Source organism: Aulonocara sp. 'chitande type north' Nkhata Bay, linkage group LG18, assembly GCF_057382095.1.
Source record: "Aulonocara sp. 'chitande type north' Nkhata Bay isolate Kocher_YH1m ecotype deep benthic linkage group LG18, A_spYH_male_GT1.1, whole genome shotgun sequence".
Classification (NCBI taxonomy): Eukaryota; Metazoa; Chordata; class Actinopteri; order Cichliformes; family Cichlidae; genus Aulonocara; species Aulonocara sp. 'chitande type north' Nkhata Bay.
In genome coordinates this window covers 31,247,548-31,274,774 of record NC_141361.1, presented here as the reverse complement: position 1 = coordinate 31,274,774, position 27,227 = coordinate 31,247,548, and the positions used below count along the sequence as shown (strand labels likewise).

Sequence of the window (27,227 nt, the reverse complement as noted above, 5' to 3'; positions counted from 1 at the left end):
GAGTTAGCTCGCTAGCTTCTATCTAAATACAATATAGCATGTCCTGACTGCGGGGTTTTGGAAACAAATTAAAATGTACAGCTCTGTTATCACTTCCAGCATAAATGAAGACAGAAAACTAAACAGCAGTGACGTTTGTAGGGTTACTGAAGTTGGGCTAGCTGGTATATAATGATGTTAGCATAATATAAACAAGCTAACTTTTTTTCCACTCGATAAAAGTTAACGTGAGTGTTCTCGGTGGTCAGGAACAAATGTAATCGCATGGCAGGATGCTGTAAAAGGACCAAACTTCAGCCAGGAGAACAACTGAGATAATCCATCCACAATACGAGGTTAGTCATTCATATACTGCTGCATGGGCTGGGCTGTAGTTACATCCTAAGGTTTTAAAAACTGAGCTTAAATAAATGATTAGCGGTAATAAAAGCCGAGGGAGGTCAACAGTGATCACTGACTGTTTTAGGAGCTTTTTGAGATTAAATAGAAGAAAATACATAACATTAAACATGTTAACAACACAAAAGCCATATTAAACGCAGACTACTTTAGGCCCGGAAGTAGGATTCGTCATGTCATCACTTAACAATCGGATAATACTAATAATAATAATAATAATAATAATAATAATAATAATAATAATAATAATAATAACAACAACAACAACAACAACAACAACAACAACAACAACAACAACAACAACAATAATAATAATAATAATAAAGAAACATGTTTTTGGCCAAAATCCTAAGGCTAAAGCTTCAAAATGTGGAATGCAAAGTGATGTCACACTGCCGCTTTCCATCATTTATTTACAGTCTATACAGTAGCATGGGGTTTTATACAACATCTTTTTAAACTGTATTAAAGTTTTAAGTTATGATTCAACTCTCTAAACTGAACACTATGTCTGACAGATAAAAGGGTTTACTGTGTGATTCACTGTATCAACAGAATCCAAGAATTCTGAGCAGCAGTTTTATGAACGAAATTCAAGTTTGTTTGTTTTTTCCGATTGCTTAGCACTAATTAGTAGGAATGCATCTATGCAAGGCTCAAAAATGGGCATTTATAAACCACTGGATGATGTCCCTTTTATAAATAGTCTATGTACTGTATGGGGCATGGGTGTCCCATACAACATAAAGATGATATAAGATGTCATTAAAAGTGCGCCGAAAGAAGCCGACACTAAAATACTCTACCTACAGTTGCAGAAAAACTCGAGTCAGGCCCGTCTCCTGTGGGAAGGTTTTCTGCCCCAGAAAGCTGTACTATTATGGTTCATTCATTCACTAACTTTAGCCCAGAGCTGTACAAGTTTTTACTCCCTCTCGCTTTCATTCTGTGTGTGTTTCTTCCGAAAAGAGAACACAAGAGAATATGGTGCTCCCAGTCCCAAACACTGTGTGACAACATCACAGCGGGGTGAGCAAATACTACTGAGCCATCTGTGAACTTCAGGCAAAAGTGTTCATGCAGGGAATGTTTGCACTGTTTTAATGTTAGAGTTAAGAAAAGAATATAGAACATATTTGGAGACGAATGCTTTTGTGGAAGACACGAAATTCTGCCAGAACTGAAAAGTGAACTGAGTGACGTGAGTTTAAAAGTAGGCTCTTATAAATATGTGGAATTCTGCCTTAGCTTTTACCGATTCTCAAGTATATCAATAATAAAGATAGGTAATGAAAGCACTATGCACTGTAATTCAAAAATTTTATTGAATAATGAAGAAGCAAAAGAAAGACTCCTGATTGTCTGGAGCTCTTCCTACAAGGACAGATTTGACCCAGCAGATTCCACAAATCCAAAGATTTGTCTAAAAACTAGTAGTATACACAGTATATATTGTGAAAATTCATCTTATGCACATATGTAGATACATCTGTGTAAATGGACCTGCGCCTGCATCTGTGCGCATGTGCCTGACTCCCGAGAGCCTAACATTTCATTTGGCGACTCAGTGGACTGGGACAAAGTACCGTCGAACCATCAATCCCCTCTTTGTTCCTAACCATCCAGGTGGGCTATCTTGCATCAGCACTTGCGTAGGTATGTGTGCGAGTGTGTGTGGCTCTGTGCGTGATCATGTCACCCACAGCCAAAACATTTACACCACAATACGAGATGTCAGGCTGCAGGCAACCCAACAATTAAACTCGGTAAATAAATAAGCTATCTATGAATTATGTATTCAGAAAGCGGGGCAAGGCGCTGTGATGTGAGGGCTGCAGGCAGATGATGCTCCCTGCCATATCGGGCTGAAAGGATTTCCTGTGAGTCAGGATTTTTGAGGAATAGAGTGATTTGAAAGCAGAGAGTGAACTATGTGATTTGTGTCGGTATGTTTGTGTGTGCACTCCTACTGAGGATTGTCAGTGGGGGAAATGGAGATTCGTCTGATGACTCAACCCCCGAAAGACAAACAGAAATACAGGCAGACACGGAGCGACAGGTAGAAACCTGCAGAGTAAACTGATAGAAAAGGAAGAAAGGAGGAAAAGAAGAAAGAGAATTTGAAACACACTGACAACGGCGCTGATTCACTGCATTAACTTTTCAGCAGGGCATCGCACAACTTCAGGCGGCTGATTAACAGCAAAACATTACAGTGTATTTATAGAAAAAGGGAATTCAGCAGCGCAAGCTCCAGTGTTGTACTGGTTAGCACCAGAGAAAAAAAACCAGAAACACATGCGGAGCTGCCCACATCAAATTCAGCTGATGGGTGTAGCTCTTTGTATAGTAACTGATCAAGAATGTTTAAACACAGCAAACCGGGATGATGTTTGTCTCTTTAAAACATTTAATGTCATCTGTTCTTTATGAAAGAGCAAACAATGAAGATGGAATTATGTCTCACACTACTGCGGTGTGGTAAAAAGAGCCTAGCATTAAATGCTCTATAAAAGTTATCATTTGTTCTGTTAAAACCATAAACTGTATATAATAAATGGTGTCATTGTCTACTACATGACACCGATTGGTCATTTAATGCAGCGGTCCCCAACCGCCGGGCCTCGGACCGGTATCGGTCCGTGAGTCGTTTGGTACCGGGCCGCAAGAGTTGAGGCTCAGGTGTGAAATGTGTGGTTTTCAGGGTTTTTATCGGCTTTCAGTGTTATTTTGTTATCGTTAACTCGGTTTTCCTGGGTCTTTTCACGTGTGTTATGAATAAATCTTCATTTTTTCGGTACCAGTACTAGTTTTATTTTGTTGTATTTATCCACGACACCTTAAAGGCCGATCTGTGAAAATATCGTCGGGCATAAACCGGTCCGTGGCGCAAAAAAGGTTGGAGACCGCTGATTTAATGGCGTCATGACAGCGACTCCTTCACAAAAAAACAAACCTTGGTGTTTTGAAGACAGGCGTGGATCTGACTGTGGAACCAATTTAAAAAGGCAAAGGCAAAATCCTATGACCCCAAAAGTTGTTGATCCTCACCGACGTGCTTTTACCCCAAGGGCCATCTCCAGGGTTCTGGCCCCAGTGACCCCTAGGACGAGGTATGGTTTTTCCTCTATAATGGTACTGTGAATTGCATTTGGTCTAAGACTTTGGTGAGAGGCTGTGAGCAGGAATGGATATACTTGTATCCCCCAGGTTTGCCTTTGGATAAGGAAACAGATCCTGAGGGTCTTGACTGTTGACTGTGCTTACTTGCCAAATGACAGTTCAGAGTGCTCAGATTTCCTGGCAGCTTTGCTTTCCTGAGTTGGGTGCCTGAAATTGAGCCATTTGGTTATCCCATTGTCCTACTGGGGGACTTTAATATGCACAATGATAGCCTGACCTGGAGGAGTCTGATTGTGAGAAATGACCCACCTCACCTGAGCCCAAATTCTGTTTTGTTGTTGGATTTCTGTGCTAACCACTGTTTGCCCATAACAAACACCGTGTTCAAACGTAAGGATGTTTATAAGGGGGCTCATGCCATCACTGGGGATAAGGTCACTAATGTAGTTAACCCTCTAAAGCCTAACCTTTAGACAGGTGTTTTGCAGAGTTTTTTTTTTTCAACATCTGTCACTCCGGAGCCTCCTGAACCATTTGCTTAATTGAAAAAATTCCAACATTTCCTGAAAGCAGCGACTCTGCGTTTTTCAGTGATATTAGGGTCATTACAATAATCACACAGCAGTCCTGCTGGTTGGTTGAGAGAAGACAGAGTGAGTGAGTGTTATGGAGCTCTACAGAAAACAGACATTTTATTACATTTGGGTTCTTTTAAACTTGGGGGTTTGTTCATGAGTGAGGGAAGAGTGGAGCAGGAGACTTACAGATGGACTGGTGCAGCTTCAGCAGTGATGTAGACACTGCACCAGTCTGTACAGACTACTACAGGCTCCTGTGACCTAGATAAGTGGCAGAAACTGGATCGATGAGTGGAAAAAGACAACAGACACAAGAGCTGCTACAAGAGAGATGTGTACTCTGGAGTAAAATGAAAGTGAGAGAAGACAGTGGTGCTGCAAGAATTCAAATCTAGTGATTTGACTCAGTGTGCTCTCAGTGCTCCTGTTTATTTCTAACATGACAGCTCCACATTAGAGCTCTCACACTTTAAACTGCATGCACAAAACATTAAAGATTGCTCAGTGTGTTCAGCTCTGACTCTGTCCCGTAGCCTAAAAAAATGAGGTGTGGAAATTGTTTTAGTTTGTCACCAGATAAAAGTGCAACTAATTTTACTGACTGAATAGGTATTCTTGATCATACATGTGCTACAAATGTAACTGATTAGTTTTCTCATCTCATTCCAGACCAAGTTATGTGTTGAGCATAAGTTATGGGGATCTACTCTTGCAACAGAAAAAGCACCTTTGTGACATCGATAATTCTGATTTTAAGGCCAACATACCTCACTAACCCCTTTATCTCACTTTGTGGTAGACTACCACTCAGGACAATACCATGGTAACCAAAACACTGCAATAGTTAGAGGAGACATTTGTGTCTATATGATGCATCCATAGAGTTTGGATTCATCTTGACAATCTGGTCTAAAAAGTTATCGGTCCACTCTAAATCCAGATATGGAAACATCTAGCTTCAAACAAGAAAAACATGCCGAAGGCCAAAACAATAACATCAAGGCTATGTCTATCCTTTATATATCATTTATGGTTGAGAAGAAATCTATTTGTATTTGATGAATGAGTTTTTTTGTGGCACAAACCCACTTACACATTAAAGCAGTTGCAAGTTAAATCTATGTGTGCTTGTTTATGTCTGGGTGACATCTTTGTAGTTTCAGTATAGGAAAAAAGTTAGAAGTTGACTTGATGGGAAGGAGAACAGAAACTGAGGCAGGGAGAAAAAGTGTGTGTGTGTGTGTGTGTGTGTGTGTGTGTGTGTGTGTGTGTGTGTGTGTGTGTGTGTGTGTGTGTAAGTTTGGGTTACAAAGATACTGTTGGTGTGCGTGAGGGTGTGATAGCATGGCTGACTGACTGGCTTATTGAAGCTGGACGAGATGAACGAAAGGTCAGGAGATGTCAGGCAAAGCTGAGAAGCACACATACAAACACACAGAGTCCATCTTATCCATGTAACTGAGTATGGATCAGAGATTCTCAGTGTGCAGGAGAGCATGAAATAAAATCAGGCACTTTTAGGATTGGGTCAGATCCTGTCTCTTACAAATCTGTCTTCGTGTTAGCATGAATGTTTCCATAAATTACCAGAAGCCTAAGGGAGGAAGTGCGTTGGAGTACATAAGATGCTGTCTCTACAGTAACATGTCTTGATTTGCCAGATTACGCTGGCGAACGGCTTGAAAAATCAGGTAAATGAAATTTGTTTGAATCTTTTAGAGTATAAAGATAGTTTAATGAGCGTTTCCTCATTTATGTCACTACAGATAGTATCAGTGCAACAAATTATTTGATCTCTTTTTCATTTTCATGTAAATTCTATTTTCATGCCTTCAAAAATCAAATAGTTTTCATTACTGAAGCTGATTTTGTAGAAGACGAGAAGGAAAGTATTAACTCTGAAAATTATGATGAAAAATCTTAATGATGACTTTATATGGTCAGGCGAAAAGGAAACTTTTGACTGGAGTCTATCCAGTATGCGAAAACTAATTACACCACATGAGTCAGTCATTTGTAGGACCATCTTTAGCGCCAATAATTTGAAATCAGTGTTTTCTATCTGATTTTATTTGTCTCTCTAACCTTAACACTGTAGAAGAGGATTGTGGGTATTCGTTTATGGACAATATTTCAATCAGGTTGTGATATGGATTTTGACTGGACCATTGCAACACCTTGATTAGCTGCTGTATTTTGGATCATTGTCCTGTTGGTCTAATGGACCACTGCAAGGTCATCACGTCCTGTGGCTGCAAAACAAGCCAAATTCTTACCCCTCCACCACTGTGCTGTTTGTGTTTGAGGAGTTTGTGTTGATATGGTGCTTGGTGGTGGCCAAACATGCAACACCAAGCACCATATGAACAAATTTGACCAATTTGGTCTTGTCTGCCCAAAGGACATGTTCTGCTCCAGAAGTTGTGTGTTCAGGTGCAAATAAGCCTGCCTGATGTGTTTTTATAAGAGCAGAGGCTTTCTTTGGCAGCTGTAACACTACATCACTAACTACCAATGATTCAATTTAATTCAGTTATATTTACAACAACAGTTGCCTCAAGGCCATTTGGATTGTAAGGTAAAGACCCTACTGTTAAGAATACAGTTAATATTTGTTCCTTAATGATAACTGATTGGACTACAGTGCCACACACCAACACAATTCTTCATCCTAATGAGGACACACAAGATCTTTGTTTTAATTTTTAATTCTGAAAACAAAGCAGACAAAATAAATTAAAACCAGCCCTAAAAGACTTCAAAGTGATAAGAGTAAACATCTACAGGTAGAAATGATGCTTCAAATCTACGAGCCTGAGCCATCACTGCCTTTGTTACTAGTTAGGCTCTGGCTGCTGGGCTGGGGTTCAGCATACTGTCAGCGTTAACATCACTCTCGGCTCTTTGCTAGCTTTGTGTTAGCATGCTGTCTGTGTATGCAGAGAGTTAAAAATTCTGTTAGCAGTATAATACAGTTATCCAGTTTGCACTTTACCATCGTGCTCTTGTCCTTTTGTGCTACAAAAACATTTTCCGTACCTTCAACCCTCAAAAGTTGTAAACTGCCCTTTCCTTCTCCCAGCATATAAACTCATATCTGCTGATTGTAGTGTAGCTGACGTGTGGAGGAAGAAAAGGGCACGTTTATTTTTTTCTTTTTATACTCTATTATTATTATTATTATGTTCCTACTATGACTGCTGGATGTTTGCCTACCAGCTAGACAGAAAGAAAGATTCAAGATCTTTTATTTCTCAAGATCTTCTATTGGTCACGTGCATAGTTATACAAGTATAACATGCAGTGGCATACAGTTGTCACAAACTGTGGTAAATGGATTCGTGTTTATGACAGTTTCAGTTTCAGTTTAATGTTTGAAAACCTGAGGCTTCCAAAGTCTCAAACCAAAGAATTGACATTTGATTTAACATTTAACCTTTTTCAAAATTAATAGTTATACATTGCTGTGAAAAAGTAATTGCTCCCTAAACCTAATTACCAGCTGTGCCACGCTTGGCAACATGAACTGCAATCAAGTGATCAATAACTGTCAATAAGTCTTTCACATCACTGTGGAAGAATTTTGACCCACTCTTCCTTGCAGAATTGTTTTATTTCAGCCATACTGGATGGTTTTTGAGCATTTTGAGCATTTGCCAAATCTCTTTCTCATTCTTGAATCATGAACACTGTGGCGAGTCAGGCCTGCAGTTCTATAGATGTTGTTCTGGGTTCTTTTGTAACCTCCTGGAGGAGGGAATGTGCTCTTTAAGGTATTTTTGGTAGGATGGCCACTGCTGGAAATGGAGTCTTCTCCCTTGTGGATAATGGGTCTTACTGGAGTCCCAAACATCTGGAGATTCTTATGATTGTGGGATGATGCTGTTTTTTTTTTAAGATCTTTACTACTTTACGTTGACAGTTTTTATTTAAATGATTTCTTGATTTAACAGGTCTGGCAGTTATTAGACCTAGAAGTGGCTAATGAAATTAAACTCAACTTTCCAAAAAAGTTTGGTTAATTCCAATTCATTCATAATTTAAGGGGGTATATTTTTTTACGCTGCAAACATACAAGTGTGACAAATATGCAACTTTTCACAGCACAGTATACACATTATAAACTGCTCCAACTTTTGAGTTCAGCTTAGAGTGAGATTTGTGTCGGGTTCACTTCGTATCCTGTTCAAAACACAATATTTCTGCTACATTGTATGCATTTAAATTAGAAACCTTACTTTTTTGCTTATGTGCAGCCAATGATGTTTACTGATCCAGTCTTTTCTGTTTTCACTGACAGAAGCCTATGGACTCATGTTCTCAATTCCATTGGTTCATTAATTCACTGGGCTCATTTCATTTTGACATGATTCAACATAACACAATAAAACTACTAATCTGTTGATTCATCTCCTCAAACATATACAGTAAATAAAGTCTAGTCTAGTTCAGTGAGCTTAGCTTGTGAATTTGAATCCTTTATAAGGGATTTTCCAAGAGCAGCATTAAATTCTTGTATTGGTTTGGACAATAACACCCTGACTGGCACTGATAAGAAAATCACTGGCATTTCACATTCTGAAGAGTGAGCTAATGTTGTCTGTGTCAGTACTGTTAGTTGATTTTACATATCTGGTTAGTACATTAGTTTATGAAATATGTTCTTAAGTGAAACATAGTGGCACATTATTAAATGGATCGACAGCCCTCTTTAAAAGGAGACATGTGAAAAAACAAAAGTGCTTGGACAACTCATAAAACCACACAGGCTAGCAGGGATATTTATAAGCACTTGTTGGAAATTGAATATTTTTGGCTTTTGGCTTCACTGAGTTCAAGATTAATGGTGGTGCTTCAGTAATTTTCAGGAATAAAGGAAAACTCATGTATTCATGAAAACAGATCTGTTTGCATTCCAGAGATGAAAAGATCAGCACCATTAAAACAAAATACAAAAACAGGTGCGAAAATGAAAACCGGGCAAGCCACGTGAATACACTTGACACAAAGTCACTTCAGAGATGATTCAGACAGACAATGGAGACAAATGAACGGCCAAATAAACTAACAGATAGATAAACTCATGAAGGTATGGATGGAGACATGAAAAGCCAATGGAGAGAATGAGGAATGTTGACAATGTAAAAGAGGCTCTGATAGCCAAATACCTACAAATTGCACGCAAAGCAATCGATATTTGGTTAGCGATATCATTTTCTTGTCTTTCTTTGCTCATGTTATGTGATGACGTGATTAAATCCTGATCTGTTCTCCAATTTAGAACCCAAGTAACACTAAGAATAAAAGCGATTCCTGCTTAATGCAGTGCTAAATGGGTGACAATGCATATATGAAATGTTGTCATGCTGCCATTAACATTAACATCTGTTTCTGATAGTGGTGCCATATAGAGAGGATGGAAAGATTCAGTGAATGAGACAAAGGTAAGATAGACAGAATGTACAATAGTATAAATAAATAGTTGGATTACTTTGTCATTCTTTGCTCGGCTTGATTTTGATTCCACACAAGGAATTCGGGGTCGTACCTATCGAGGGGGGACAGGCAGAGAGAAACAAGAGAGAGGTATATGTCGACTGTCTGGTAACAAATTATTCAATACCTGTTATAATAGCGATAATTAATAGTAATCAATAGAAATCAAAATTGTAGCCAGTAGACTCATCTTTCTCTCTTAACATTTTGTTATCAGGCAATAGAGGATGTGGGCAGGGTGGAGAACATGCACTTGGAGCAGATGGTTGGGAAATGGCGAGTATGTCAGATAAAGAGAGGGTCTCCGGACAAAAGAAACAAGGTAAGCCCTTGTTGCTTTCAGAAATTTAGCTATTGGTGGTTGCATAAATACCGTATAGCTTAAGGGTTTAAATAATTTTTAGGTCAACTTAGCTGTTGAATGATGGCAGATTCATTAAAGCTAAGCAGGACTGGTTACACAGTAGCTAACGAGTGAGAAAATGACAAGCATTCCGGAGCCTGTTCCGTGTAAGCTGGGTTTATTTAGTTAGATTTAAATGAGACGTTAAACATATGCTTTGTATTTTGGGTAACTATGTCAGCTTATGGAAGTGCTACATATTTTACTTTTGAAGGCTACTGCTCATGAAAATCAGAAATACAGTTAGAATATTTCCAACGATTAATCCAAAAAACGATTTACAATACAGAAATGTCAAACTTCTTAAAAGCATCTTTATTTCTTTAGTCAATATTTGGTTTTGGCTCCTTTCCCATGAATTACTTTATCAGTGTGGCGTAGCATGGATGTAAGCTTGTGGCACTGCTGAGGGACTGTTGAAGCTCAGGTTGCTTTGGCAGTGGCCTTCTGCTCATCTGTAGCATCTCCATAAAGCTTGTCAACAGATGAAAGAACAAAGTGCTCCGAAATCTCCTGGTAGATGGCTATGTTGACTTTGGACTTGATAAAACACAGTGGACCAACCCGACCGTAGCACCGGCAGATGACATGGTATCCCAGATGATCACAGACTGCCGAAACTTCACACTGAACTTCAAACACCACTCTTTCTCCAGACTCCAGGACCTCAACAGATCTAGAATCCAGTTCTTTTTCTGCATAGCTCTGGTAGCTTGCAGATGTCTTTCCATGTTGCCTCTTGATGCACTGAAACCTGTTGAATTGACTCCTTGTGAAGTTCTTCAAATTTCTTGAATCTTTGAAGCTCTTTTCTTGACAATCCTCTTATAGCTACAGGCATCTCTGCTGATTGTGCATTGTGCAGCTAGTCCTAACACACTTTCCACTCCCAGTCAGCTTTCCATTAATACACTTCAATACAGCACTCTGAACAGCCAGCCTTTTCAGCAATGACCTTCTGCAGTGTACCCTCCAAGTCGAGGTTGTCGATCATTAGAACAACTGTTAAGTCAGCAGTTTCCCCGGTGATCGTAATTGTCTTTACTGAAGTAGAACGAGACATACACAGTATTTATACTGTTTGAATTATGTACTCAGCTCAAAGTAGTCTTAGAATTTGAGGTACTGAATTTCTGGTTTTCATGAGCTATAACCTTCAGTGCTGGAACTTTAAAGACAAAGGGTTTACCAGTCAAAGTTTGGACACACCTTCTCATTTAATGTTTGTTTTGTTGTTGTTTTTTTACATTTTCATAACTATTTACAACATCCTCACTGAAAGCATCAAAACTATGAATGAACATATATGGATTTATGTAGTAAACAAAAAAGTGTGAAAGTTTAAAACATGTTTTATATTTTAGATTCTTCAAATTAGCCACCCTTTGCTTTGATTACTGCTTTGCACACTCTTGGCCTTCTCTTGATGCAGCACTCCATCACTTTCCTTATTGGTCAAACAGCCCTTACACAACCTGTTGAAGAAACAATGGTCCAACTAAACACAAACAGGATGGGATGGCATGTTCCTGCAGGATGCTGTGTTAGCCATGCTGGCTCAGTGTGCCCTCAATTTTGAATAAATCCCCAAAAGTGTCACCAGCAAAACATCCCCACACTATCACAACTCCTCCTGCATGCTTCACAGTGGGAACCATGCATGTAGAAACTGTTCGTTCACCTTTTCTGCATCGCACAAAGACACAGCGGGCGGAACCAAAGTTCAGACCAAAGCACAGATTTCCACTGGTCTAACTGTCCATTCCTTGGCCCAAAGAAATCTCTTCTGCTTGCTGCTTTTCCTTAGTAGTGTTTTCTTAGCAACTATTTGACCATAAAGGCCTGATTCGCGCAGTCTCCTCTGAACAGTTGATGTAGAGATGTGTCTGCTACTGGAACTCTGTGCTGCATTTATCTCGGTTCTAATCCTAGGTGATGCCAACTTGTGATTTTTGAAGCTGATGACTTGGATGAATTTATCCTCAGAAGCAGAAGCAACTCTTGGCCGGTCTTTCTTGTGCATGGTCCTCATGTGAGCCAGTTTCGTCATAGTGCTTGATGGTTTTTGCAACTGAACTTGGACACACATTGAAAATTTTAGCAATTTTCCAGACTGACTGACCTTCAGTTCTTAATGTAATGATGGACTGTCGTTTCTCTTTACTTAGCTGACAAGGCATTGAAAACCATTTCAGGTGACTACATCTTGAAGCTCAATGACAGAAGGCCAAGGGTTTGCAGTGCAACGCAAAGGGTGGCTACTTTTAAGAATCTACAATATAAGACAGTTTTTTTTATCAATTTTTTCTTTGCTACATAATTCCATATATCTTGGTTCATATGTTTGATGTCATCAGTTATGGATCTACAATACAGAAAGTAGTAAAAATAAAGAAAAACCATTAATTGAGAAGGTGTGCCCAAACTTTTGAATGGTACTAAATGTATATATACATACATTTACACAGTATTTTAAAGTTTACCTTTTTGAAATAAATAACAAAATAATTTTTTTTCACAATATTTTTGAGACATCAGTAGATGCATAAACTCTGTGTTCGCAAAACATGTAGGAACAATCCAGCATGTATGACTGTAGCGTGTGTGCACTTATAGGCTGTGCTGACCAATGGACCAATCTCCCAGAACCTGGACAGGTTAAATGAATAAGTCTGCTTCTACTCAATATTTCCCTCACTGCCAATGAATCCCACACAAAAGGCAAAAAGCAGAAAACCTATGCTCTGGTATAATCTTCTTTTTGGCCACAATGAGATTTTTTTTCTGTGTGATAGGGTGTTCTCCAAGACCTATTAAAAACCTCGGACCTATTGTACTTCATGACTTAGGGGCTGTATTGGGCACTATCCTTCAGTGTTCTAAATACTTCTGCACGTATTAATAGAAAATACTGCTTACTAGAAGCTACAGTCCCTAGCTGCTTCAAGAAAAATAGTGGGCCTCAATTTGTTTTATCTTCAAAGATCTGAAAGTCTTTATTGTGTTCAGCTGCTGAGCGTGTCAAAGAAAATGTAGAAAAGTCAGACGGTACAAACAAAGAGTTTGAGCCTTTTTGAATGGGATTTTTTGAGAGTAAGAAAGATGTAGCATAACACCGGACCCTCCCTTTAACAAGCTACTCGTATGACTTTAGATGCCGCTTACATCGGCATGTCGTGTGCATGTCGTGAGCGTAAAGCAAAATGCCATGCATCAAAAGTCCGCCCTTTAAATGTAGCAGTGCAGATGTGTTGAAGGTACACAACGATGATGCCAGAGCTAAAGAGTGACCAAACAAATGACGTGAGTGCAATGTGCACACAGAAATAAACACTTGGACAATGGGTGAATGTAAGAGCAATGACGACAACAACAGCAAAGAGAGCTAATGAAACAAAAGATAGTTTTGAGTTTCTAAATTTCACAATAAGCAATTCAAGAGAAAGTGAGCTCCTCATTAGAGAAATAAATTTGTGGAAAAATAAACATATCCGCTGCCTGTACCTGAACTAACATATCCCAAACAGACAGTTCAGCTTTAATTAGGCTACTTCTATTTCTGACAGCTAGTCTGTGCAGCCATTACAAAGAAGAGGCTAAAAAATAAAAGAGAAATCCAAGACAGTATTGGAATAGTATTTCAAACTTCATTTTAACTAGGACAAAAGAGTGATAAAAACAGCTATTACACTGTCTCTTTATGTCTCTCTAACTCTTTTTTTTAATGTGTCACTCTCTCTCTCTCAGACATCCACACTCATACAGAGATATCTCCTGGTCTAGAAGACGACTTCATGCAGACTTTCCGCATTAACTTTGTCTACCTGCTGCACAGAACGTGACTGATTGCCACTGACAGAGAGCCACTCCACTCCTAACAGCAGCAGCAAACTCTTAAATTGGACCTAGAGGTGTGCACAGGCATTGGTACAACAGTGTGAACACGCCCCAACACCAGGCAAACTAGAGAGGACAGTGAAAGATGCGGCGTGATGTGTGCCTCATACTAAAGCCCAGATTCAGCCAGTCTTTTTCTGCACTCCACTGTCAAATCCTGACAGTCAATTATGTGCCGATGTGCTGCAAACTGTGGGTGTCGCCATGTCGCACTTCCAGCTCTGACACCACGTTTGCGGTTTTCAATCAAACTCTTTTCTTCATTAAAAAAAGCTCAATGTTGCTCAGGTTAATGATACTATTGATATTTCCTTTAATAATTCATGTTTCACTTGGTGAATCTGGCCCTCAGTAAGTTTAGTGAAAAGTGGAAAGGGAGCAGAACGAAGGGTCTCATTAATAAGCCAGAGCTGATTCGAAGTGAAAATGGCCGTCTTTTCTCACCTTGGGTCCTTCTGGATGCTGTCCACTGATGGGGATCGGCCCAGCGCCGCCTCAGGGGGGAGGGCGGGGCCTGACTTGCTGTAAGGCGACTCGGTCGACGGACAGAACTGCAGAGTGCGGTACGGATTGGCGTAGTCGGCCGCCCCGCCTCCTGTGGCAAAGCTGCCTCTCTGGAAGGTGGCGGTGGCGCTCTGGCTTCCCGTTCGCTGTAAGGGGATTGGGTCGACACCGGGGGAGGGTGGGGCTAAAGTGGAAAGAGGAGCGTAGGGACAGAGCAGATAATTGAGGACCTCTTGGTACAACTGGTTCACCACTGGGATTTGATGTAGACGAGGAGGGCAAGGAGCAGGGGATCGCAACCAAACATGAGCACCAACACAAGGATGTACAAACACACATACGCACACAAGACCAGCACCAATGGAAGAAAGTGACACAGAAAAATAAGTGGAAAGAAAAGAATAAAAAAAGCAAAAGTCATTAAAAAAATAAAGAAAACAAACAGAAATAATGAAGCAGATAAGAAAATCAGAAACACACGTGAAACATGCATGCACCAGACCTCCCTCCTTCACTTTAAAGCATAGCCAGATTGCACAAGTCATTAGATCACTATTCTGTCACCATGTCCTGCAGTGCACTCACCCACCAACCACAGCAATATTGGCCACCAGGTGATAAACGGCCCCCTTTTAGAGATCTACAAAGTCTGTGTGGCTTAGAAGGAAAAGGGTGGTTGCATCCTGTTGGAAACTCAATATTTTACACTTCTTTGTTAAGATTTAGCCACTCAAAATTTACTATGGACACGGTACTGAAATTAGCTCCTAATGTTTAAGAAAGCCTGTATTCATAAGGGTAATCTGCTTGTTGAAAATGATTAGTTGCACAGCAGCAAGAAAACAATATAAATGCACACATATTAGATTCTTAGCTTTCTTTGTCTTTTGTTTAAAAAATACGTTAGTTTTACAATTTTTAGCTTTAGAAGTGCTGGTATAGGAGTTTGTTAGCTTTGGGGAGATCCAAGCTAGCTGTTTTCCAATGCGTCAAGAACAGCTTTGAGCTAATTTGAAGCTAATTTGATGCTTGCTGTAGCTTCATATTTATTGTATGGAAGGCAGAGTGGCAAGAAAGACAGTTTGGCTGTTCATACTATTGAATACATTTGCAGTTTGTCAGACTAGCTCTAATAAATTCTCCATAGCGAGGGTCTGTAGCCTCAGGGCTGTTGCACACTTTGTGCAAAAACATCAAAACACTTTAACGCAGACCAGCGAAGGCCATTTGCCATGTTTTACACACACACATGAATTATCTTCTCGTTAAACAGCAGTTTGGGAACCATTTGGGCATGACAGTCTTGAGCCTGCCCTGAGGGAGGTGTGCTGGGTCATTTCTTTGTGTGCGTGTGTGCGCAACTTGATAACTACAGGGACCTTGTCAAGCCCTGAGGAAATTCACCTGTGATGTGAAATTTCCAAGTCTGCTCATCATATTGATGCTCTTTGAATTGACCTTGAAACATAGTCAGGCTTCAACAGAAGAAAAAAAACAGGTATCTGAAAAACAGTGTGGCGTTTGGCTGCTGTCGGGACTCTCATTCATACGCGCGCAGCTGGAGATGATGACCGAGCTATTTCGATGCATCAAAGCAGTTTATGCGTGTGTACGGGGAGCCAGCGTGACAGAAGTGACCTCGGATCTTTTAATTAGCAGAGTGAAACTATATTTTGGAAGGAAACTGATAGTAATTTTTCCTCTTTTTGCTGTGCACATCTCTTTATGGAAACGTTCACAGTTGAGACGACCGAACTGGCAGCACAGTATCAACAACATTTTAGGACATGGTTGATTTGCTTTGATTTCAAAGCACCCAAGCTAACGCCCATGGGATTAATTGAGATTAATTTTCAGCCTTGAAACTAATTAGTTAACAGACTGTGACTGAGAGACAAATTGCCATTGAGACCCCAATTGGATTTGCCTACCTGATCTGGGGAAAAAGCGCTGCACGATCAGATGGAACCAGGAAATCTCTTATGTACATCAGCCTTTAATATAACAGCACACCATTACAAAACACCTGCCTTCTGAGAGGCACCATGCTGTGCCTTTTTCCTGCTCTCTTTGTGAGGATTTTACAGACCTGTTCCTTTATAAAAGATATTTTCTCTCATAGTTACTCACTGATTTTTAAATCTAGATGATTCCCTGGGTGATTTACACACTGCAGTTATTTATGGTCATGGACTTGTTTGAAGACGTTTTGGTGGCCGTCTTCGCAGCCACGGTATAATCAAGCCCAAGTGTTACTGCAGGTTCAAATAAGTCATTTACTAATTGCCGGTTGTTACTACAGGCTAAAAGAAACGAAGTCTCAGCTCACAGTGGGTGCTGCAGTTATTCAGCACTACAATTACTCCAAGTTAGAACACTTGGAAGAGACGCACAGCTGAAATCAAAGCATCACAAGCAGAGTGTTATTCTTCTATTCTGGGTCAATCTTGCACTAAATGCTAGATCCTACATTTCCCACAATTCATCTCTTCCATATTCTTTACCTGACTGCTACTGTACATGTTTGTAACACACACTTCCCATTCACTATCTATCTAACCAATGCAATGTATTCTGGTAGTGTCACCTTTTGAGAGGTGAGGCCCTCTTTAGTTGGACCTATTTTATAACACAGTAAGTGAACCACTATGTTGGTTTTCTTTTGAACTGATTGTCCACATAAGGGTTTCGTCCAGTCAGTGTTTGCACTCCTGCCAGTCATCTCTTATCCCCGTCTAGTGGCTTGCTCATCAAAATTGGGGTAGATGCGTCACATGAAAACTCTGAAGCATCTCCCCCATCTTCTACAGGCACACTCCAAACACTGAACCGTCGTATTTCCCTTCTCCAGATCTCACCTTGTCCTCTAATGTTAGGTTTGGTGTAGACTCTGTCTTCATAGATGGGGTCGATGTGGTGTTCAGGGGACTGCAGGGGTCGCAGTTCGGAGCCCAGGTGACTGTGCTGGCTACTGTAGGAACCTCTGGACCCTGGAGAACGCAAGGCGGTGGAAGTTAGACATAGTGACAGATGGATGCATGTGTAGATTTATAAAAATATTCTCGTGGGATAACACTGAATGACAAATTCGACTACAAATGAAAATAAATGATGAAATGCATTAATAGATATGCTTTCATGTACTGGACTGCTTCTGCTCTAGTCATAAATAAAAAAATAGCCATTTACCCTGAAAGCAAAAGAATACACAATAAATCAGGGATACTGTATGCTGGGGAAATGTTTAAAAAAACAAATAAAGCAAACTTTATTTTGAATTTGAGGGTCTTATCTTATTTATTACAAAGAACATCTAATACATTTGAAATAAAATCTTGACAAACTTTAGTCATTTGTTAACATTTGTTTACAAAGCTACAGGGGGAAAAGGCCACAAATGTAGAAAATGTTTCTACATGTTCAGGAAAAAAGTAGAAAATGAATGACTTGACAAGACTCAATGGCATTTGACAGAAACACACATAGAAAAGTAATCATAAAGGTGTCTTGACCTCTACCTGCCAGGCTACCAGGCCTTTGCAGGGTTGCGTTAGCGTACAGCTCGTGGGAAATCTTGTAGGTATCTGCTCCGATGTGATGCAGCATGCGCTTGGTGGGCGACAGGGTGGCATAGCTCCCCACCGCAGAGCTAAGCTGGTGTATGGGTGACGAGGAGTGATTTCCCCCTGGAGAGGCTACCATGGGGAGCGGTGAGGACGAGCCGCCAGCACCTGATGCTACCATGTTGATGGGGGATGAGGTGCTGAGAGAGGAGGAGACACGGAAACTGTTGGACTTTTTGCGTGAACATATTGTGTTTTGTCTAGAATGAAATTACATTCGTAAACATAATAGAAGTGAAAGAGAGCAAACATCAACCTAGATTAAGAGACAAAGATGAATAGCACAGTGTAAAACACAGATGCATCGATAACGGTGCAGCAGACATGCATATCCGAGTTCTAATCTCACACAGAGTTTTGTGTACCCATCTAGTGTTGCGCCAAACAGAAGCATTCAGGCCTTTTTCAGACCTCACCTAAATAGTGAAACTTCACCCCACAGTAGTCAACAAAAACAGAAAAAGAAGAATAAAATCTGGCAATCAAAGTGTCTGTAACTACAGCTACAGAGATCCATCATCCATGTATTTCCTTAATTGTTTCTCTACCATCTTAGGTGAGAGGTGTGGTGCACACTAGGCCGGTCGCCATCTGAGGGCTGACACAGACAGACAGGCACCCACTCACACTCACACCAATTTAGAATCACCAGTTAAACTAACGAGCATGTCTTTGGAAATGGACTGAAAAGGGTCAAATACAGCTCACTGGACAGTTTTTCAAAAATGTGTCCTGATCTAGTCTGAAACTAGATCAGGACACATTATTAACCTTTTTTACTGCTATTCCTGGTGTGGTGACGTCAGTGTTAGCCTAAACTACACAGCAGTTGAAAGTCAGGCTGTCGATGATCTTTTTTTTCTTCTCAAGTTCTTTAAAGGAAAAAGTAGGCAATTGGGTTTAAAGGTAAATGCATTTAAAGGGAGGTTTTTCTTCATGGTTTTACCCACATCAAACTGCGCTTTATTTCACACCTCTGCTTTAATCCTTAAAGTCATGTTTATTTGTTCAGTAGCTGCCAAGACTAATCTTTTCTGAATATTAAACAAGCACTATGAGTCCCTTGTGTATTAAATAGTATTCACTTAATTATATTAGTGGATACTTGTATCAATTATTGGAAAATCAATGAGTAAATGAATACTCTGTTCCCTTTAATCACATTTTATTTACCTTCAAATGGAGGTGAAATTTGATTTTAGCTTTTTTAATCATCAGTATTTTCTACTGTTATTTTAACCTACATTTACATCACACATATCATATTGCTAATCCATGGTTATTGGCATATAATATACCATTCTAATAAGGGATTTGCTGTATACATTTCCCCCAAATGTATCATATTTTTTGGAAAGCATCTCTACTTGAATTTAAAATAAAATTCTGTGGGTTTGAACAACATTTGGCTCCACAGCATGAGCTTGTAAAGACTGGCCCACCAACAGTCTGCTACTTCATTAGGGGAGTTTTACTTTTAAATCTTTACTTTTCAGTACAGATTTCCTGATCACGCGTGGAGTGCTGAACCCTTCAATCGATCCGTCGAACGTTAAAGACAGGATGATGTAGCACCTTTATTTGTTTCCATTATAGAAAACATTCTATGCAAATCGTGACATTCCTGGATAAAAATAAAAATGTCTGATATTAAACTTTTTCTTGTTGCCAAACTAACACGACTTAAAAACGACTCAGATGTGAAACAGAGGAGAGGTCTCGTGTGTTCTTTAAACCTGAAATGTGAAGTCGTTGTTTAGTCAATGTCATACGGATAACTAACGATTAAGAGCTCTTGCACGCCTCTGGAAGCCTTAGCTGTGGTGCATCATTTTCTGGCACCTTCCCACAATGCACTGCAGTGATTTAAATAATTTTCCATCTCCTCACTGTTTTTTTTAATAGCAGTCAGTGAAAACTGGTTATCTGCAACAATTTTTCCTCACCAACAGCCACAGACATGCTCTCTACTTTTAAGGTTAGACTCAAAACTTCCCATTTTGATAAGGTTATAGTCAGGCCCGGATCAGGTGACCCCGAAGCATCTGTTAATTATGCTGCTACGTGATTCCCTGTGACACACTGAGCATTCTCTTGCTCACCTTTTTTCGTTCCCCGGGTGTTTATATACTACTGCTGCATGTCATTACATTTTGTCTTCTTTCTCCAATAGTGTATGTTCTGTCCTGTCTCTGGTGCTCTCTTCTTTTGGCTGTTCAAATGGAGTTTTTCCTTCCACTGCTCAAAGTGTTTGCTCATAGGGGATTGTCTGTTGGGGTTTTCTCTATAGCATCTTTACCTTACAGTATTAACAGTGTTGGTAGTAATGGAATACATGTAGTAATGGAATACATGTACCGCCTTTACGTATTTAAAATACAAAATATGAGTAACTGTATTCCATTACAGTTACCGTTTAAAAAGGTGATATTCAGAATACAGTTACTGTGTTGAAATAAATGGATTACACGGCAGTCTTTTCTTGTTTCATATGTTAGGCTATGCCCTCTTTATTTTTGGTAATTCCACGCCGGTGGAAACCCAAACAAAACACGCATTAAGAGGCTCTAATGCCTGTGTCTCAATCTCACGGCCCATGTCACCCATACTTGACGTGAAGAAATATTTTAAAAAATTATTATTCAAAAAAATTATTTAATATCAAGGCAGAGTGTTAGTGTTTTATATACGCGTGGAATAATTTTCTATGGAAGATCACAGCAAAAAGTGCAGCCGTACCTAATGTCCACCCTACTGTTACTCATTTTAAGATTTAAAACTCTAGTTGGTATGGCGAGTATTCTTCAGTAATGGTAATAAATCACACAGCAATAGTACATTCATGTAGTTGTAAAAAGCATGATAATATATTAAGTAATCCAAAGTATTCAGAATACGTTACTCTCATTGAGTAACAGTATTACTCAATTACTCTCATTGAGTAACGTAACGGAATACATTACAAATACATTTTGAGGCATGTAATCTATAATCTGTAGTGGGATACATTTAAAAAGTAACCTTCCCAACACTGAGTATAAAACGCAAATGTTGTTGTGATTTGGCACCATATAAAAAAAACCCCCCAACAAACTTGAATTGAGCTGAACTGTTTATGATCTTACTCCAGTGTGTACATGGCTGCTAATTCAGCCCTTTCCCCATTGCAGCAGGCCACCTAGAACTCGATTTTCCAGTGCAAGTCAGAGCACAGACATGCAAATTCACATATTCTAAATGTCCCTTGCATAAAGGCAGAACTGTACAGCAGAGAGAGCCCTTGGCTCGGTCAAACACCTTTCGTGACAAGGAATTAATAAAGCCTACCAACAGTACACAGAGTATTCTGTCATCTGTGTGTCACCATTCTCAGTCCAAGCTGTACAGAGGAAATGCCATAACCTGCTGTGATCATCTACAGTAAGATCATTTACAATTTGGTAAATTAACAGCAGTGAGCATGTTTGTACCCATTTGTACCTCTGTTGTAGCTTTTGTCAGTTGTTGTGGCAGGATATGGGAATCTGTTAATGTTCATCTTGGTGCCGGTACATTACCTCTGATGATGCACGGTGCAGTGAAAAAGTATCTGCCCCATGATTTCTTAGATTTTTTGCATATTTATCACATTTACTTGTTTCAGGTCATAACACAATTTTTAACATTAGACAGAAATAACTCGAGTAAATACAAAAAAATGTTTTTTTAATTGATTTAACCTATTCAGGGGTAAAAAAACTATCCAGTTCTAAATGACCCTGTTTGGAAAACTGACTGTCCCTCCTTGTTAAATTAAAACATTTTCTGGAAATCTGAGTTCAGCTTCACTGGCCACACTCAGGTCTGATAACTGCTGGACCTGTTAAATCAAGAAATGACTAAAAAAGAAAGTGAAGTAGGCTAAAAGATCTCAAAAAGCAACACATCATCCCACAATCTTAAAGAAGCAGCTGAAAAACAAAGTTAATTGACATCTGTCACCTTGTAAAGAGTTACAAAATTCTTCAGCAAACCACAGTGAGAGCCATTACCTACAAATGAAGAACACTTGAAACATTGGTGAACCTTCCCAGGTCTACCAAAATTACTCCAAGAGCATATTGATGACTCATCCAGGAGGTCACCCCAGGCCCGGAACAACATCTATAGAACCACAGGCCTCAGTTAAGGTTCATGATTCAACAGAAATGGCATCCATGGGAGAGTTCCAAGGAGCAAGAACACAAAGGCTCATTCCACATTTGCCAAAAAACTTTGTGATGAGTTTCAAGACTTTTGGGAAAATATTCTGTTGACTAACAAGACAAAAGGTTTTTGAGTCCTGTTACATCGGCTGTAAAACTAACGCAGCATTTCGTAAAAACAGCATCATACCAACAGTCAAACATGGTGGAGGTAGCTACAAAACCTGGACGACTTACTGTAACAAAATAAGTAACAAATACTGTATAACACTTAAAGTGTACAGGGCCTATTTTGTGACCATGGGATAGGCCAAGCCTATTGAGTTTCTCTGTGCCCCTCCACTTTGGGATTTTACTTCTCAGGTAGGTCCCCAAGACGCCCCCACAGCATAAACTGGTAAGTTAGTAAGTAAAGTAAGCCACGGGGCGATCGTTGCTCAAGAGTTGGCAGTTTGTCTTGTAATCAGAAGGTTGCCAGTTCGAGCCCCTCTGGTGGTCAGAGGGCCCGGTGGCGCCAGTGTCTGGCAGCCTCGCCTCTGTCAGTGCGCCCCAGGGGACCTGTGGCTACAATGTGGCTTGCCATCACCAGTGTGTGAATAGGTGGATGCGCTTTGGGGTCCTTAGGGACTAAGTAAAGCGTCATACAAATCCAGGCCATTTACCATTTAAAATTTTATATACATAGCACCTTTCTGGACAAAAGGTCACAAAGTGCTTCACACAGAGATAACAAGGTATAAAACAAAAACAGACAAAAAGTGATGTGTTTTTAGTTGTTTTTAAAATAGACTACTGAGTCCACAGATCTTTAGCTCAGTGGGAGAGAGTTCCACAGTCTGGGGGCCACAGTTGCAAAAGCTCCGTCTTCCTTAGTTCTCAGCCTTGTATGCTGTATAACAGGTAGGCCCTGATCACGTGACCTCAGGGACCTGCTAGGGACATAGGGCTATAGAAGTTCAGTGATGCAGGCTGGTGCTTGTCCATGAAGAGCTCTGAATGTCAGAACCAGAATCTTAAAATGGACTCTGAATTCAATGGGGAGCCAATGCAGCCGTATTAGCAGCGGTGCCACATGTGAGTACTTTGAGGATTTGGTCAGAAGCCTTCGGTTAGTAAAGATATATTCTTCAAATCGATGTATAATTTGTGTATAGAGTCAGACCAACCTGTAGGATTTGGCGAGTCGGCTGGGTGATTGCTTGGGTGAGGACACTCTCTGTAGTGTGGCGTAGCTGGGCATGTCAGCAGAGGCTGATCCCAGCCGCTGCAGCTTGGTAGGAGATCCCACCGCCTGCAGAGGGGAGCTTACGCGCTGCAATGCAAGATTTGTAATTCATTAATTGGGAATGTCACTCACATTAAATATTCATCCTCTCTTCTTATTCCTATCATTACTTCCATAGAGATGAACAACTCCCCCCCCGGAGCTGGAAAACCAGAGAGCAGAAACTCTAATCCGTGATAACATCCTGATGAAGAGCTCTGGGTTATCAGACCAAACATGAAGTCACGACTGTAAACTTTTACAACCAAATGAACTTGAAATGCAGCCGTGAGCAACGGGCCGCCAAATGAAGTTCCCTCAGAATTGAATTGGTTGAACAAATATTTCCAATGCCTTTCAGGCACAGAGCTAAAGGGACAATTTAAAACACTGTTAATTTGGACGAGCGTGGTCAAGTTGTGATACACCGGAAAAGTGAAGGTAAATCAGTTTAAATGTTCAACGGAGTTACAATAAAGAATTATGAAAAATGAACTAATGAGTGAACAGTAGTGTAAATCGCCACCTGTTACAGCACATGTTAGTGCAAGTTTGATGTTTTTTGGTTTTTCCCTGTGGCAGCCAACAACCAGAAGGCTGCACACTTTCTAATAATCACTGTTACATGAATAAAAAAATCAGAATCATGGGTAATAAATCCTAAAGTTAATTAAATTGTTATTTGACTGTTTCCAAAGCAATGAAACGATATTGATAACCTCTAACTATAGTGATGATAGCATATGTATGTATTAATGTCTTTATGCACACATTCTCTTCCGTAATGGGAATCTGAACAAAGCTTTGCATGAACATCGTCACACATGCAGTGATCATGTAACTGCGAATGCAATGTTACGTTCTCACGTGTCACGTTTAACGTAATGACTTTATAGTTACCAAAATTACAGAAATAAAGTCAACTAAACGGGACTTTGTAGTAACAGTTCCTGCAAGAATAACGATAATGTATATAAAAGAAAGAGCGGGCTCAGTTTGGATACCTTTGCAACAGACACTGACACCATCCAGTGAATATGTAAGACACATTCTGCTTCACAGGTTTTTCTCCACAAACATGTTGAGCAACATAAGGTCGAATGTTGAATTTGTTCAGTGGTTCTGAGATTTTAACATTTGTTAACAAAAGCTTTTTCTGTCTCTCTTTTGTGGGTTTGTCAGCGGGATGTGTGAAATAGACACGTAATTTGGCAGAGATTTGGTGGCCTTTGCCACAACGATTACCCGAACAATGCTTGCTGACTCTGTGTTGAAAACGTGTGAAAATACTACAGCTTGTATCTTTTGAGATCAATGGAAGCAGCTTGAATTTGACTTCAGTATTAGTGCATTAGAAATTATCCAATCGCTACATGAAACCCTTCAATACACTTTGGTTGCAGTGTGTACAGGAGCAGTGGAGAACGCATCAGTCACACAACAACTGAAGCATCATAGTAATACCTTTAGGGATATGTACCTGTGCAGGCAAAGTGGCACACGAGTAATACATGGATGGTCCAGCAGGTGCAGGTCCGCCCTCTGTGGACATGTGGAAAGCGCTGCCAAAGGCCTGCTGGGCAAATGAGTCTCTCTGGGACTGTGAAGGAGAGTCTGTGCCTGCTAACTGGGCAGCTGCACGGCTGGATGTCACCTGAAGATGGGTGGAGGGAAGAAACATAAGACAGATGAGGGGAAGAAGGGGTCACACAGAGAGGGAGAAAGGAAGGGGGAGACAGATGTGAATGAAGATGTAAGAGGACAAGAAAGGAGGGTGAAGAAGAGCGCACAGGTTAGGAGGACACGGGACAGGAGACACGAAGAAGACAGAGGGCCGGAGAAAGGGCATTTGGAGAAGGTAAATCAGAGGAACAAGCACCTGGTTGTAGCTGTGGACTGCTCCTCCAATTTGCCCACTGCGGCCTGGGACTGATTCTCCAAGTGTCAGCCCTTGATTACTATGGTAACCAGCTGCTGCATAGGCATCTTGATTGTTAAGCTGTAAAGCGCTTTGGGACAGGAGTCCTTGTCCTGATGGGAAAAATGAAAAAGAGTCGAATTAATAAGGGTGATGAGCACTGGCCAAGGACGTGGTTACTGAGCCTGCACAATGTGCAAATTTTTTAAGGAGAAAAATCCTGTTCATTAAATTCATTAAAATGATCTTTAAAAAAGAAGATTCTGGGTTAGCAGTCTGAAGAAAGCTAAAATGATTTACAAGAAATTTGTTGACCAGTGTCAAAAGCCACCTTACAAACAGACTTTATTTCTGTCAAGCTGCTTTTATGTAACTGTTTTCAAATGACTCTTACTTTCTACAACAGTCAGTTATTGTGTAAAGACTTCGTCTGTCTGTGGCCTTGAAGGCATTCTGTAACCTACTTTACATCCCACGTGTTATACAATGTATTTCTTTTTTATGGGAGAAAGACTAAACGTGAATACAACAAGCAGGACTGTGTTGGTCTGTAACAGACCTTGAAATGAAGAATAGAGAAAGGAAGAAGCACACTGAAGGCTGAAATGGGATGAAACAGATTTACTTATCGTCCTGTTTTAAGGCATCCACTTGCTTTTTACCCACTATGTTATTCTGGCCTCTCTCCACTCTCTTCCAGTCATGCTCCATGACCCTTAAATCTCACTCTATTCCTGACCTCCATTTAAAACACACTCTTTTCCTGCCTCTATCAGTTCCTTTATTGCTCTCGACTACCTGAGTGTCTCTCCCTCTCTCTCTCCATTCCATCTGCCTGTATAATTCAGCAGGGAGAGCGACACAAAAGTGTTAGAATGAGGCCAACAATGAAACTTTCACAAACTCACTCAAGGATGCACTGAAATAATCCATTTTCATTTGCTGTGAAAAAGTAAAACTTGTGGCTTCATAAATAAAAAATGAAGTGTAGTTAGTGAAAAGTTCTTTTTTTATTTTTTTAAAAAAGACTGGTAGCTCTCTTAACTACTAGTTGAATATGAAGCTAGTGGGTGGAGTGGGTTAAGGCGGCATTAAGGGAGCATTCACGTGTAAGGACTGTTTCAACATTCGACGGTGGGTGTGGCAGATTTTCAACAGGGTATTTTTACTGATGCTACCTTTTGCAGAGATAACCAGTGTGGTGGTGGTCAACAGGTTTGCCTTTCAAAAGGCAATCATCATCTCAACATAAGAATAATAATCATACCATCAAGGACTCACAAATGTAAGCGCATTCCTGGAAAGGGACTGACGAAACTGCCGGAATGGGTGTAAGGGGGATGTACAAAGAAGTGGGAAAACTTGAAGTACAAAATATGGTTGCCCCAGAGAAAACAAGAAAGGTCCCCATTTTGATAATTAGAGGAAACACGAACCCAGCCTACAGGGACTCACGAGCTAGAATACTCCTCATGTCAGTCGCATGTCTGGAAAAATGGGAGCATTGCATCAGGAATGGAGCCTGGCGTTAAAAAATAATCAAATATAAGATCCCATCTGCTGCAGCCCCTTTATGGAAATTAGGGAGTAGGCAAAAGAAGGCACAGCAGTGCCGTAGTAATAGTCATTTATGGCAAGGACACAATACCTTCATTAGAAATTAGCACGAGCCAAGCTATCTGCCTAACTGCCAACAACAAAGTCAGGAAGGTACTGCACAAGCACCTCCCTCATTCTCTCTGAATAGTTTCATAATGTGATTTGATCGAATAGAAGGATGACTGTGATTTTATTGCTGGCATTGGCTTGAAAAGTTTAGCTAAACTTTTCAGCACAAG

At 40.2% G+C, this 27,227-nt stretch overlaps 1 protein-coding gene across 9 annotated transcripts in view; it reads right to left on the bottom strand.

The window, feature by feature from the left end:
• ctnnd2b (catenin (cadherin-associated protein), delta 2b) overlaps positions 1–27,227 on the bottom strand; it is a 227,297-nt gene that overhangs the window by 69,004 nt on the left and 131,066 nt on the right. For 3 of the 9 annotated variants that reach the window (XM_086273574.1, XM_086273576.1, XM_086273581.1), the window contains 7 exons: positions 25,351–25,502; positions 24,952–25,125; positions 23,374–23,519; positions 17,913–18,163; positions 17,259–17,390; positions 14,341–14,653; positions 9,592–9,648 (listed from right to left, as the gene is read on the bottom strand). In XM_086273574.1, coding sequence (XP_086129700.1) covers positions 9,592–9,648; positions 14,341–14,653; positions 17,259–17,390; positions 17,913–18,163; positions 23,374–23,519; positions 24,952–25,125; positions 25,351–25,502 — 1,225 coding nt within the window. The remainder of the gene's footprint in view (positions 1–9,591; positions 9,649–14,340; positions 14,654–17,258; positions 17,391–17,912; positions 18,164–23,373; positions 23,520–24,951; positions 25,126–25,350; positions 25,503–27,227) is intronic. The other 6 variants (XM_086273577.1, XM_086273578.1, XM_086273579.1 and 3 more) reach the window with 5 other exon arrangements.